Here is a 15,154-nt window from a genome sequence, read left to right as displayed (position 1 = left end):
AAGCAATTTGCGCCTCTGGCCCAGGAAATAGCGCTGGTAGAGGCGCTCCAGATCCCGGGACTTGAAGGAGTTGCGCAGGGTGGGGAAAATGACCCCTCGGTAGCTGTAGCCCCCATTGAGGAAGAAATCCGAGTTGCTCGGGGCGCAGTCGAGGTGCAGGAAGCCCAGGTCTCCCCCGCCGCCGCTGCCGCTGGCGCTGCCGCTCCCGCTGCGTTCCGGGAAGACTTTGGGGCCGCCGGTGCCGTGCGCTGGCTCCCCAGGGCCCAGCGCGTAGAGGGGCAGCGCCGAGTCGCCGGACAGCTGCGACGCGTGGTGGTGGTTGGGTCCGCCGCCTCCGGGGTCCGAGGCTTTGCTGGAGCTTCCGTTCCCGCCACCGCCGCCGCCGCGGTGCCCATGGATGAAGCGCTGCTCGGTGATGTGCCGCACCGCCGTCTGCCACAGCAGCCGCTGCGGCCGGGAGCCGCTCCCGCTGTCGCCGGGCCGGGGGCGTCGGGTGGATGGTGTACAGTTCCTCGCTGCCGCTCAGGCAGCGCACATCGGAGAGCTCCATGGCGCCGGGCCGCGGGGAGGGAGGCGCAGGACCGGCGGGAGGCCGCCGGGAGAGGAGGTCCCTAAAGACCCAGAGGCTGGCCTGGTCGGAGCTGGGCGGCGAGCCCTTCTCTCCCCAGCCGCCCCGGGCAGGAGGGCCCCCGCGCGTCAGGTCATAGTGTGCCCCGGGGCAAAGGGCGTCTGGTAGGTGGCCGCAGACCCCTGCGTCCTTGCGCGGCGCCCTCCCGCCAGCCCCGCGCAGCCTGGGTGCGTGGCAGCCGGGGCTCGGTGTCCGCAGCAGCCGCGGCGCTCGGAGCCACGCAGCCCCCTTCCCGGGCTCGGGCTTCCCGGCTGGTTCTCGGCTCAGCGTCTCGGCGTAGCCTTTGCTCTCCAAGAGGCGCCCAGGCGCCTGGGGCTCCGGGCTTGAGCTGCGCGCCGGGCGGGTCCTGGCTGCGGCACTGGGCTCTGGACGCCCACGGCGCGGCGGCTGCAGGGGGGCTGGTCGGGGGGTGACCGGCGGCGCAGATGGGTACGAAGTTAGCAGCTGGGGCTGGAACAGAGCCCTTCGGAGAACTCCACTGCGCCCGGATGGGGAGCCGGGGCGGAGCTGGGGGCGGGGGGTTTGAAGGGGGAGGAGTGGGGAACCGTGAGGTGGCGGGTGGCCCGCGGGAGGCGTGGAGGGGCGCTAGCCTCAGCGCTTACGAGTCACCAGTTAATTTGGAAGTGGGGTTGTGCTGAGCCTCCCCCCGTGGGTTCGTTTCTGGCTGTCTCCACTTGCTGAGCGAAGACTGGCCGCGCTGAGCTGGCTCTGGCCCGACGCATCCCTCGGGGAGGGGGGAGGATCTCAGGGTCCCAGTTGCGGCTGTAAGACGAAGCCCCCCTTTCCAGCTGTGCTTCCGAGGGGTAGCCGCCCAAGCTTCTCAGCCCCCTTCACTTCGCTCGTTGGAATCCATTTGGCCCGGAGCTGGGAGGAGCGGGAGGCGGGGGCAGGAAAAAGTGGGGAGGGCTCCCAAGCCAACAATTTGGAGAACTGAGAGAAGCCGCCGGTGCAGACTCCTGAGGCTAAGATCCGAAGCGGGGTGGCTGCTGCGGGTGTAAGGTTGGAGCGAGAAGGGAGGCCCGAGGCCGCGGGGAAGTCGCCTGGAGTCGCCGCCGGATCCAGGGAAGCGCCGCGTGCTGCTCGGGCGCTCTGATGCGCGCTGCGGACACCTGGCGACGGGGAAGAATTTGGAGACCTGTCAGAGCGGCCGGACACCCGCGGCCACTTAAGCCCGCCCCCACGCCAGGCCACACCCCCCGGAGCGGGGCGGGGAGCGGGGGGCGGTGGCGGCGGGGACCTGGCACCCAGATCTGGCCAGGGCGCCCCGGGTCTTGGAAGCGGCAGCGCGCGCAGTTCCGCGCTGGAGAGGACGGTGGGGCTGCGGCTGACGCCCCCGGCCGGCTCCGGACGCCCGGCTGCAGCGCTCCAGCTGGCGGCGCGGGCCGGTTCCTCCGCGGTTCTTTTTTTAGGTACTGGCTCGGGTCCTGGGCAGGTGCGCAGCCGGGACTCGTAGGCCGCTGTGCCTACGGAATCCGAGGGCCCAACGCCAAGGAATAGAGGGTCTCCTTTACGCGCTCTCCAATAGTGTGTCTTTTGGCAAAGCCAACTTTCGGGCTAAAAGCAAAATGTCCCCAAGAAGCCGCAGTTGTAGAGACAGGCAGCTTCCCCAAAGAGTCTCTTAACCACGCCAGTCCAGGGGGTGGAGGGCGCGAGGCATTAGAATACAAGGGCCCCCGGAGTGCCTCGCACGCCGAGTTTCTCCCGGCTTACAGGCGGGGTGGAGTACGAGGCCGCGGGGAAGGCATCTCCAGCCGCCCGCTGAAACCCGGTTTCCCGCCCGCCGAGCTCCGGTTGCAAGCAGTTGACACAGCGCTTGGCGGCGCTCCGGGCAGAGCCAGGCGCCACCCGGGGGCGCGTGGTGTCTGCGCCCGCGCCGGCCCAAGCACGGGCCCCGGGCGCCGCAGTCCCGAGCCCGGCTGCAGGTGGCGGAGCCACCGTGGCCTCCACCTCCGCCACCGGGACTGCGGCTGCCGCGGGTGGAACCGGGGCCCTGAGCACGGTCAGCTGATGGCCAATGACGTCAGGCCCCGGGCGCTTTCGCGGCTCTCCGTGGCGCCCCCCGAAAGTCCCAGGGACCGCCTCGCCACCCCCTTCAGGCCCTCCCCAGCGGACGGTCCCCCACTGTTTTCCCTGGGAGAAACTCCCCTCCCTTCGCCTGCCCTGGGCAAGAATAGCTTTGCCTACCTCCCTTCTCAACCGCTTACACCATCTCCAGGGTTATTTGTGTCCACCGTGTCCCAGAAACACAAGATTTCATTATATCAAGCCTTTCTTTTCCACACACATGGGTTTCAGTTGAAGCCCAGAACTGGTCAACTGTCTTGCACATAGAATCGCCCCCACCCCCGCCCCAAAGCAGGAAGACTCAACATTTTCCCCTAAGAGTAGATTTCTGAGATGTTACGCACATCCTGGAAAAGACTCCTTTAATTCGAGTCCTTTCGAGTTGTCTTCTACCACTCTACCCCTTAAGAAAGAAAACTAAATTAAAGGCTCAATTTTAAATGGAAAGAAGGTCGGTTCTATTTTTAACCCAGTTGTAGATGTATTAATTCCTTAGCTGTAAAGAGGTCCCAGAATAGCTGGTCTCTTCGGTGAGGCTGGAACTTAAGGGCAAAGCCCTTCCCCCTGCTCCCAACCCACTTTTGCAGTTATCTAGACCTTAATGAAATCGTCCTGGGCATTACATTCCTGAGAGAGAAATGCTACTTGCTTTCTCCCTTCTTAAATTCCTTGGACTCTGCCTGGCCAGCTCTCCTGAAACTCTGGGTTGGGCAGTAAATATCTTGACTTGAGGCGGGGGAGCCCAAATAGGGCAGAGGGCTGTGTCGGGGAGGGAGGGGGTTTCTGTGGACCCCATGCCAAGATGTGTGGGGAGCTGTGTCCTCAGGCTGCAGGCACAGCCCCAAGTCATCTGTGCTAATGACCATATTAGTAAACTTGGCAGTGGAGGACACCTCTTTATTTTCTCAATTCTTTCTCCTTGGGAGCCTGAGAACTCAGCCTGAATAAATGAGGGGTTGAATGCAGATGGAACTTTCCTATGAAAATCTTCCTCCTGGACATATCCCAGGATGATTTATTCAGCAGCAAAAGGAGGCGTGCCAAGGAGGGGGAGATTGGACCCAATCAGATAAAATGACTCAGGCTGATGAATGAGCATAGCATGCTAACAGAAAGCAGCTCAAACAATTTCATGAACTTAGAGGTCAAAACTAACATGTCAGGGAGAAAACACTGCATCTGGTCAACGGACTCTTCTGAAAGCTCCTTTGCTGTAGGGGGTGTTGGGACATATTTGAAAATAAGAGAGTGGATGACAGAATAAGATTAAAACGTTATTCTTCTTGTTGGAATGACACAGTGCCATTCAGCACCCCCCAAATTCTGTTTTTGGATGACAGCACTGGCTCAGCACACATATTGGGAGGCTTTAGGGAACATGCAAACCACCATATGATTATCACTTAAAACAAGAAAAGTCAACACATTGCTTTGAGGCTATAATGGACCTCTCACAGTGCTTTCATTTAATTCCCTGCATATTTATTATGGCTGGGTCTCCACTGTAGAGGGAAAGGATTTTGCAGACTCAATGTCTTTTTGTACATAGCTTCCTCTTCTTGGAATTTCCCTTTATTCCTTTCATAACCCTCCTTCAAAGCCCTCCTCATCTCATTCCTTCAAAGCCCAAGCAATGTCGTCTCTCCTTTCCTGGTATTTCCAATGAGAATTAGTGGTTTCCTTTTCCGTTTTTCTGGTTTTCTTTTCTGTCATTCTGTTGTACTCAGCCACTCAGTTGTGTCTGACTCTTTGCGACCTCATGGACTGTAGCCCGCCAGTCTCCTCTCTCCCTGGAATTTTCCAGGCAAGAATACTGGAGTAGGTTGCCATTTTCTCCTCCAGGGGAGCTTCCCAACCCAGAGATCGAACCCTTTATCTCTTGTGTCTCCTGCATTAGCAAGCGGATTCTTTACCACTGAGCCACCTGGAAAATTGTTCTGTTCGGCCCTTCAATATGGTTCTTACTTACTCATTTATCCCTCCATGAACTGGTGAGGTCATTGAAGGGCAAAACTGATTTTCCTTGAGTCCATGTCCCCCTGTTTCTAGCAACTCTAGTGTACATAGAGATGATAAAATTAGCAATAGGAGGTGGCACATTTCACCCTTTACAATGATCTTTATAACCGTCAATTCTCTGAGTTAGAGCCTTCTCTATTTTTTGTTATTCCCATTTTACTGACTTGGATATTGAGGCTCCATTCAACTAAGAAACTTGCCGAAGATCTCATCTATAGCAAAATTCCAGCAGTTAAATTTAAATTGTATAAATCTAGCCTCCCTGTGCTCAACAAAAATATTGTGACAAGCAAGTCACACATTTTTGACCTAATTTAAATAGGATTGATAGGCCAGAAAATGTCAAATATATTTTGACTTTCCAAATGCAAATGAAATAAGAGACTTCTGAGATGTTTGGGCTTAGAGAAGTCTAGTGGGATGACTCCAAATGGATGAGGTAGCAGAACGGATTCTCGTTTCTATAGAGGATCTGCTAGGTTTTGCTCAGTGTGAGCTATGGACACTATTCCTAATTTGTGAAAAAGCAGATTTTTCACATATTGGATTTACCAAAATAATTAATTATCGCACCGTACTCATTGGCTAAGAGTAGTAGTGGCAAAACAGCCTCTTGCCCCATTGGAAAAAAGTATTTGCTTTATGATGTTGCTGCCTACTGCTGGCCACATGTATAGTAGATATGGGAAATTTGTTCCTCTCAAATGCTTCTTTGACTTCTAGGCTAACTAGATTAATATATGATTTAAATTTTATAAGAGCTGTGCTCTTTGCAAAATACCCTTAGAAATGCTAACACTCACTGAAGACATAAAATATTCACATGTAAAAGAAAAGATGAACTCAGTTCAGGAAGGAGACCTGAAACCAGAGAGATCCTGTTTCCTAAGGGAAGGAGGGTTTTGATGACAAGGCAGCTTCCAAAGCTGGAAGTCCTTAAAGGAAAAGTGCAGGAAATTTTCTGAGGATGGATCTTAAATGGTCACACACACACACACACACACGAAGGGAAAAAAAAAGAAATTGTTAACTGTACGAGGTAATGCATATGTTAATTACTTGATTGTGATGAACTCATATTGTATATCAAAATATCAAATTGTAACCTTAAACATATACAGTTTTGGGGCTTCTTGGTGGTTTGGTGGTAAAGAATCCACCTACCAATGCAGGAGATGCTGGTTTGATCCCTGGTTGGGAAAGACCTCATACATCAAGGAGCAACTGAGCTTGTGTGCCACAACTACTGAGCTTGTGCTCTAGAGCCTGGGAGCTGCAGCTGCTGAAGCCCCCACACCCTAGAGCCTGTCCTCAACAAGAGAAACCGCTGCAATGAGAAGCCCGTGGACCGCAACTAGAGGGCAGCCCCCACTCGCCGCAACTAGAGAAAAGCCCTCACAGCAACAAAGAGCCAGCTCAGCCAAATCTAAGTAAATAAACAAATACTAAAAGAAGAAATGACATAGATGCAGTTTTTATTTTCAATTACACCACAATAAAGCTGGGGGGCAGGGTGATGAAAAGGATATGACTGTCTTGCCTGGAACCACTGCTCTTAGTAAATATCAGAGCATGGACTACTTTGACAGAACTCCAGGAAAAGTCAAAGTCTAAATTAAATAAGGCTCATCCATGGAAAGGGTCTCTGAATGACCAAATTTAAACTCACGTTTCATCTGAAATGCAGCACAAATATACAATAGAAAGATTGAAATGCCCATTTTACTCCTTTCGAGTGTTTTCTTTGCATTGTAAAATGTAAGAGAGGGAAAATTTTGTGTACATTTTGGATCTTCATGGGAACTAGGTTCAATTAGATTCCGGTGCCTGAGAGAAGAAATCTCATCAGCGGGAAAGTGATTGTGAGACAGCGTATTTATACACAGAATTCATCAGTTAGGCAAGTCAGAGAAAGATCTGTCCGAGGGAGACAGATGTAAGCACCATTTTCTTCTTAAAAGATGATTCCTTTGTCTCTGGTTTCACTAGGATGTGAGCTTGCTGTGGCAGCACTTATGAAGCCTTCACATACTGAAATGATAATAAGAACACACACATATACTCATACAGCCCATTGGACAAGCTGTTAAGATGCTCCCTAAAAGAAGGAGTTATAAAAGAAAAAGTAAAAGAGTTTGCAGGTAGTTCACTCACATCACCAAACCTTCTTTTGAAAGTGAAAGTGTTAGTCACTCGGTACTGTCCGACTCTTTGTGACCCCATGGACTGTAGCCCACTAGACTCCTATGTCCATGGAGTTCTCCAGGCAAGAATACGGGAGTGGGCTGCCATTTCCTTCTCTAGGGGATCTTCCTGACCTAGGGATCAAACCTGGGTTTCCTGCATTGCAGGTAGATTCTTTATTGTCTGAGTCACCAGGGAAGCCCCAACCTTCCTTTGGCAATGGTTTAATATCTGCTTTTTAATCTGGCCCACTGAAGAAGTCTTAGGGCAAAGTGATCAGACTCAGTAGGAAACAAAGTAGATCATTTTCCCCTACTCTATCTTTTAAAAATCTACCTGATTCCTAATTTAATAGCACAGACATTTTCTTTTTCTTTTGGCTGCACTGTGAACCATGTGGAATCTTATTCCTGGACCAGGGATTCAATCCAGCACCCCCTGCATTGGAAGAGCAGAGCCTTAAGAGTGGGGAAGACCCCACTCTTCTTATTTCTGAAAATGTTTCACCTTATTACTGTTTCCCTCTTGGAGATCTTTGGGATCTATGTAGGATATTTATGGTAAAGGCTCATAGATGGTAGTATAACACATTTAATGTAGTTAAATTTATTGATGTAGTTGTGTATATGGATCTCAGTCCACTGATTAAGTGTGAAAGAAACATTTCTCTTCATCTTTTAAAAATCGATGTGTTTCTGTTTTCACCCAGTTTGTGAGACATTTAACTCGCATCCTTCTTGAGGCTTTCATCTGTACCCTCCTAATCCCAAGAGGATGCCATAGTTCCAGGCTCTGATGTAGTGCCCAGGTGTGTGTGGGAGGGGGTGAGGAAGAGGGTGAACATGCATGCCCTCTGGTCTTTGGCTCTCTTATTTGTAAAAGTCACGACTGAGGCAATCAGTCTTTGGTCCTAATCACATGGTTCCTGTGGGGCCAGCAGCATCTGCATTGCTTCTTCTGGAAACAAACAGGAGCACCTTCAAGGTCTGCTTAAGGGCCCATATCCCTGACGCAGGACGTCACCCCTCCTCTTCAGGGTGCTGGGCCCTCTCTAGGGCACCCCCAGGGAGTCATCGGGTAGTATGCAATAGCTCCCCACCTCTCTGTTTCTGTCTCTGTCTGTCTCTCTGTCTCTTCCTTTCTCCTCTTCTGCCCCATTGTGGGAATATCTCCTTTAGTCTGGTCAGAATCCTCGCTTGATGTTTCTTACAAGCCCATCTGATTTTTCCTGTTCTCTTTGGAAATTTTTTTTTATAAAAACAAAAGGTGGAAAGACTACTTGTGCTTTCTATTCATTCTTTCTGGAAGCGATTTGGAGAAGGCTTGCATGAAGAAAAGGGGAAAAGGGACTACGCAAAAGCAAATCTCATAAATTAATATCTCAAAATAATTCACATATACAAAATTGATGAGACTCATTTCTCCTGATCAGTTGTTTTTTTTTTTTGCACTGTGGGTTCCAACCAAATCATGAGGTGTGAAATCCACTTGGTGGGTCACAATTAGCACTTAAAGAACAAATTGGTAAAACAGTAGAACACAATCATAAGGATAAGTATATCTTGCTACTCTTTATAAAGGCTTTCTTTTTTATCCAAATTCTTCCTCTCTGATGTTTAAAACAGAAGAAAGATTGATAAAATCTCAGAAAAATACCTTATAAAACTCATGGCATGACATTATCTGAAATTCAGATAATGATTCAGATAAATTGATGTGGTTGTGTATATGGATCTCAGTCCAGTGATTAAGTGTGAAAGAAACATTTATCTTCATCTTTTAAAAATCAATGTATTTCTGTTTTCACCCAGTTTGTGAGATATTTAACTCGCATCCTTCTTGAGGTTTTCATCTGTACCCTCCTAATCCCAAGAGGATGCCATAGTTCCAGGCTCTGATGTAGTGCCCAGAGACAGACAGACACACACAAAACAAAATTTGGTACAGTACAGCATTTCTCACTATCCAGCGTGATATTTAAACTCACGTGATACAGTTAGGAATCAAGTAGATTTGGCTATCGTAAGCTACATACACACATATTCACATACTGTATATGTACTGGGTACCTTTTAACATAGATTTTGTAATGTGAATTAAAGTAAAACAAATTTGGAAGAGATTGGTCTAGCCCTCAGATCGTTATTGGAATTATTAAATACTATGTTTCATAGCTCAGTTGGTATAGAATCCGCCTGCAATTCAGGAGACCCCGGTTCAATTCCTATGTCGGGAAGATCCCCTGGAGAAGGGAAAGGCTACCCTCTCCGGCCTTCTGGCCTGAAGAATCCCAGGGACTGTATAGTCCATGGGGTTGCAAAGAGTCGGACACGCCTGGGAGACTTTCACTTTCATGTTTACTGAAATGAGGTGCTGTGGCAGTTAGGAAGACTCATTCTTGAGCTGTGACTTTACAAGATGACAGGTCTGTGATCTTGCTCAATTACTTGGTATTTTTGAACTTTCATAACATGGGGGGAGGGAAGTGACAACTTCACCAGGTTTTGTGAGGACTGAAGGTAACTTGTATAAAGCGCCTGGTAGGAGAAGGAAATGGCAACACACTCCAGTGTTCTTGCCTGGAGAATCCCAGGGACGGGGGAGCCTGGTGGGCGGCCGTCTATGGGGTCACACAGAGTTAGACACGACTGAAGCGACTTAGCAGCAGCAGCAGCAGCAGCAGGTATATGTATCATACACTGCAAATGCTCAATACAGAAGACTACCCCCTACCCCTCAAATGAATCAGCTTCCCCAAGGAATCTAGCTCTCTCTTTGAATCCATTCTCCGCATCCTTCTGCTCTTAGTATGGATGTCCTCTTCTTCAAGAAGAGGCTTTCCCTGGCTTTCTAGGTCTAGGTTAGATGCCTCTACAAATGAGAAATGCTTTTGGCTACAAATAATCGCAAAACCCAAATAAAGAAACTTAAGCAAATAGGAGTTAGTTTTTCTTTCATGGCAAGAATCGGGAATGTAGAGATTTGCTGCTTTGGTTCAGGAAGTGAATTATATTAGGGACTTCATGCTGACTCTCTAGAATTCCTTTGGCTTTTTCCTTACGGTCACAAGAGGATTGTAGCATCACTAAGCAATCAGTTTCCCATTCCACATAGAAAGGTAGAAGCGAAAGGAGGAGTGATGCTCTGAGTTTCTCCTCAGTACCTTCTTCTTTTTTTTTTTTTAAAGAAAAATATTTATTTATTTGACTGCACCAGCTCTGGTTTGCGGCATGTGGGATCGAGTTTCCTAACCATGGGTCGAACGCCTGCACTGGGAGGGTGGCGTCATAGCCACTGGACAACCAGGGAAGTCCCTCCTCATCACCTTGTTTTTATCAGAGATGAAAAAGTCTTTCTCCCCTCCAGACTCCACCATTGTGATAAGAGAAAACCGCTTAGGATTACGATTCAGGCAGATAATAGATTGCTCCCCAGGTAGCTATGGTAGGTTTTCAAAATAAATGAATAAATAACCCAAACAAGCAAACAACAACCATTTAGATTTGCTGCTGTTCGGTCAAGCTCATATATGTCACTGAGAACTATTCTCATGTGCTCGAATATTTGAAACTTCCCAAGTCTACAGTTAGTCGTACCTGTTTCTCTGCAGTGACCTTGAATAAATACAAGGTACAAAACAGGAGGCATCAGCTGGGAGAAACTGCCCCTTTCTCTGGTTCTGACCTCCCCAGTCTCTTGTTTCTTTGTGTATCCCTCATTAACCAAGACAGTGAGAGAAAGATAGACTTGTCGTAATAACACAACAGTCACCTTTATCTGCTTTTCCACTTCGAGTGCTATTCCTGTGTTTCAGTCTTTTACAAATTCGCCGGCCTTGCCAGACATCCAGAGAAGTCTCAGACCTCCTGTGCCTGTGATGACTTCAGGTGGGAGAAAGAGAGGATGAGCAAAAAGAGGAAGTCTAGGAAAGGAGAGGAAAGGAGGGAGCAAGGGAACAATGGAAGGAAGAAAGAAAGGAGGAAGGAAGGAAGGGAAGGAGGGAGGAGCATGGGACGAAGATGGAAAAGGTTTTGAAAAGAGCAAGATGTAAAAGGGAAGAGGACAGAAGAAGAGAAGGAAGGAGAGTAAACTGCGCCTGTTCACTGTGAACCCAGCACTTTCACATACTTCACTGTATCAAATCCACACAAGGACCCAGGGAGGCAGACCCCGTTCCCCCCATAGTACAGATGGGCAAACTGAGGCCTCATCAAGCCTACACAGGGATTCCTCTAGATGGTTTAGGAATGGGACTCAGTATCAGTGGAATCTTTCAAGTTCTTGTGCTTACTACTACCTCATAGGAGAAAAGACCTAGGGAGGTAGGAGAGAATATGAGTGGGGACCAGCAGCAGCCAGGAGAGGCGAGAAGAGAGCGACAGGCAAGACGACATGGCCCTGGTTACGATTGAAAGGTACATCTGGTGCCCTTCTGTCTTCATTAAAGCTGTGCTTACTCTTTAACGACTGTGCACACTATTAGATTAATTAATTAGACTTGAGTGTGCTCCTTACAAACCCCAGGGAGTTCACCAATAAATAGTGTCTAGACCTGGTGGCTATGGAATCCAGAAGGAGGTCATCACAGAGTTTCACTCTTTGGCTTCAACTCTGGGGTGAGGCTGATGGTTGGAAGGCAAGGATTTGGTTATGAGCTCTCCACATGCCTAGAGCCTAAGATCCCACTGCACCCAAATTTATCTGAAAGTTCCCAAATGTTAGGATGACTTGGAGTGGAGAGATGGCCCTCAGTGGGGCTCCCAACACAGGAGGCTTCACTGTCACTCAAATTGACAAAGGACCACAAATCTACCCTTTGAAGCTATATCTCCATGAAGTAGTCTACAAAATCTTCTGTTGACATCATCTGATAAAATCCAGAGAGTGCCTGAATTAAAGCTGGAGAAATGAAGATAAGCAGCTTGGAAGAAAACCCAGGAGACAATAGAAGATCCTTTTAAGAAATGAAATGATGCAATACCAGTGCTCTTGATGGCATAGAACACTGATGACTCTGAGACGAAAAACCATTCAGAATGATACCACTTTGAAAGTTTTAGGAATATAGTTCCCAATTTATATCAGTTATATTTTCATATATCTATATATACATATATTATATCTACAAGTGTGGTATCTGTTAAAATCTATATTTATCTGTTTAAATGCTCTTTCAGTAAGTATGCACTTAAACTTCTAAGTGGTACAAAGCATTGCTTTATAGTTTAATTAGCAACATTTGTTTTTCTTTAGTGCTGCATGAAATAATGAAGTGTATAAGAGTTAATGGAGTCTTATATTCCAAGAAATACAGTATGTTGTGGTAATAATAAAGCCATTGACTTACTGGAAGGGATAGAAGAGACTCACATCTTTTTATTTCATAGGTGAGGTCTGCTGCAAAGAGGTTAAAGGACTGGGACCACCCTCTACTCATTACAGGACCAGTAATTCATCTGAGGGACTTACCAGGTGTCTCGGCAGTAAAGAATCTGCCTGCCAATGCAGGAGACATGGGTTCGATCCCTGGGTTGGGAAGATCCCTTAGAGGAGGAAATGACAACCCACTCCCAGTATTCTTACTTGAGAAATCCCATGCACAGAGGAGCCTGGGAGGGGTACAGTCCATGGGGTTGCAAAAGAGTCGAACACGACTGAGCAGCTAAACAACAACAAGAGTTCATCTGAGGGAAACGCACAATCTGGAAGTCAAATCTGGCTTCAAATTCTGACTTCCCCTAGGCAGCCCTGTGCCCTTGATCAAGTAATTTAGCTTCTCTCCTCTTTACTGTTTTTCATCTGCATATTAGGGATGATAATGTCATAACAGGTATCAAAAAACATGTCTTAAAATTACAAAGGGGACGTTGTAGAGTTCTGGGTACAGGTGAGCCTCCAGTCTGAGACAGGTCAGAGTGCTATTATGAGGTTACCAGAAGTTTCTTTCCAGACTTCATCTTTTGGAGAAAGGCTCATCTCTTCCCTGCTCCTGCTCAGTCTTCCCTCCTTCTCTTTCTTTTTTCTCTCCTTTCTCCTTGCTCTCTTTTTTCTTTTTCTTCCCTCCCCACTCCTTCTTTATTGCTTTTGAAACCTATTTATTTTTCCTCCTGTCTCCTACTTTTCCCCCTCTCTCCTTTTCCTCCTTTCTCTCTTTCTTTTCTTTCCTTCCCTTACTTCATCTGCCTCTCTCTCTGTCTCCTCCTCTCTGTCTTATCAACCAAAAGTACTTTAAAAGCACTCATCTCTTTTTACAAGGGCACTAATCCCGTTCGTGAAGACTCTATCTTTATAGCCTAATTGGCTCTCAAAGGTACTATCTACAAATACCAGTGTATCAGAGGTTAGGGACTCAGCATATAAATCTTGGAGGAACACAAACATTTGGTCCATAACACCTTTCCATACAAATATTAATGAATTTCATTAGTTGCGGTTCTTTTTGCTGCAAACTATAGAAAAAGTCTGCAGCTAGTTTAAGCCAATGAAAGTAGAAAGGATGGGATTTCATGGTGGGAAACCGAAATGTTCACAGTGCAAAAGGAAGAGATGAACAGTGGAACTTGGGAAGGATAAAACCTGGGCCATCTTTGAGGACTTCAGCAAGATGTTTTATTGCTCTTTTTTCTCTGTTTCAGTCATTGATGTAACTCAGTTCCAATTGTCCCTCGGTCCCTGGAAACTTCCTTTCAGCTTTCTCATTCCCAGAAAAGATAAATGATTGACTGACAGCCTACTCAAGTGTTTCTACCTCAACAGTACCGCCTTTGAGCAGGTAGACATAGTCCCATAGTACCCCATGTAGCTAGTGGGATATGGCAAGTGAGTCACCTGAATTGATGTTTACTGAATACATCAAACATTTATTAAATATCTACTGTATGCCAAGAAACACTCAGATGAATGCAACACAGTTCCTGTCTTCAGGGGTTTATAATAATCCGGGAGAATTCCTTGTTACATCTTACTACTAACTTTCCGTAAGCATATTCCCATTTAACGCGCTCAAGCATTTTGATTTTTGGCACCCTTGTCCTCTTCCATTGATGTATAACATTGGGATTAAGAGCCCTAGCTGTGGAGTTGAACTTGAGTTTGACTTGGCTTAATTGCAGCTGTAGGTACATTACTTAATTTCTCTTCTCTGCACTTTGGTTGCCTTTTCTGCAAAATAGGATAATAGCTCTAACTAATAGATGTGTGTGTGTGTGTGTGTGTGTGTGTGTGTGTAAGAGTGCAAATAGATGCCCAGTGGATGTCAGCTATTGCTGCTATTGTTATCATGATCTTAATGCTTTTGATTACTAGAGTTTCAAAATTGAGTTTCAGGAAAGTTAAGTGACTTGCCCAATATCACATTTACTGGTGGAATTTGATTTTATTTTAGGTGGAAGTGCAGAACCTCCTACAGGGGTATATGGCCCTGACTCCCAGTTCTAAGGCAATGTAATAGTCAAGATAGCTGAACATCAGGCGAATCACTTCTGTACTGAAACCTGGTGGGTGACACTGATGACTACAGGACTTTAGGCTCTTGTGACATTTCAGAAACAGGTGTTGACTGTTTTGTGCCCTCCCGTATGCACATGTGTGTTGCCTGTGTGCATGCGTGTGAGCGCATGTGCGGGATTTTTTCCACATCCAACTTGGCTCTTGAAATATATTCAAAGGAGCTGCTTTCATGGAAATTCTAGTCAAACTGGAAGCCAAGCACTTCAGGAAAAATCAGAAAATGGGCCTTTAAGAATCCTCTAACCAAATACTTTCAGACAAGCAAGAGTTCACTTCTCTTTGTAGTGATGACGAAGGAAATCAGTGTTTAGAAGCAGCCTCGGTCCTCTTGAATTCCAGGAGCTTTAATGAGCAGATTTCCCTGCTGACCCAGGTTGAACATATTACATGAGTAAGAGATAATTCTTATTTGTGTTCGGCCATTGAGATTTAAGAATGTTTGTTATTATGGAATAACCCAGCCTAACGTGACTAATAGCAGGAATTTGAACTTCACAGCAGGAGCTGGGTGCATTCAGATATTTTAGCATTAAGTCGACCCCAGCTGTCATGGAGATTACCCCATAAAACTCACTGAGCACCTATTTGTTCCAGGTTATGTGGGAATGTGATGTGCAAATGTGTTTGTCTTCTTAAGGTGTCTACAGCAGAGAGGGAGAGACAAAACAGTGATTGCAGCTCAGCAGTGCTCAGGATATTGTTGGAGGGCCAAGAAGAATGGCTTAAGCCAGGTTTGGATAAGCAAGTAAA

General features: G+C 47.3%; 2 protein-coding genes across 2 annotated transcripts in view; both read right to left on the bottom strand.

Annotated features, from left to right (window-relative positions):
- ADCY8 (adenylate cyclase 8 (brain)) overlaps window positions 1-550 on the bottom strand; it is a 227,901-nt gene extending 227,351 nt beyond the window's left edge. The window contains 2 exon segments of the mRNA XM_010844318.1: window positions 7-477; window positions 479-550. Coding sequence (XP_010842620.1) covers window positions 7-477; window positions 479-550 — 543 coding nt within the window.
- Window positions 551-1,372: 822 nt separating this feature from the next.
- LOC104991743 (transcription initiation factor TFIID subunit 4-like) overlaps window positions 1,373-15,154 on the bottom strand; it is a 33,534-nt gene continuing 19,752 nt past the window's right edge. Inside the window, exons 4-5 of the mRNA XM_010844335.1 lie at window positions 2,339-2,718; window positions 1,373-2,182 (exon numbers count right to left, since the gene is read on the bottom strand). Coding sequence (XP_010842637.1) covers window positions 1,373-2,182; window positions 2,339-2,718 — 1,190 coding nt within the window. The remainder of the gene's footprint in view (window positions 2,183-2,338; window positions 2,719-15,154) is intronic.

The sequence above is a fragment of the Bison bison genome, unplaced genomic scaffold (assembly GCF_000754665.1).
Source record: "Bison bison bison isolate TAMUID 2011002044 unplaced genomic scaffold, Bison_UMD1.0 scf7180017864199, whole genome shotgun sequence".
Classification (NCBI taxonomy): Eukaryota; Metazoa; Chordata; class Mammalia; order Artiodactyla; family Bovidae; genus Bison; species Bison bison.
This window is presented reverse-complemented; position numbering and strand designations above follow the sequence as displayed.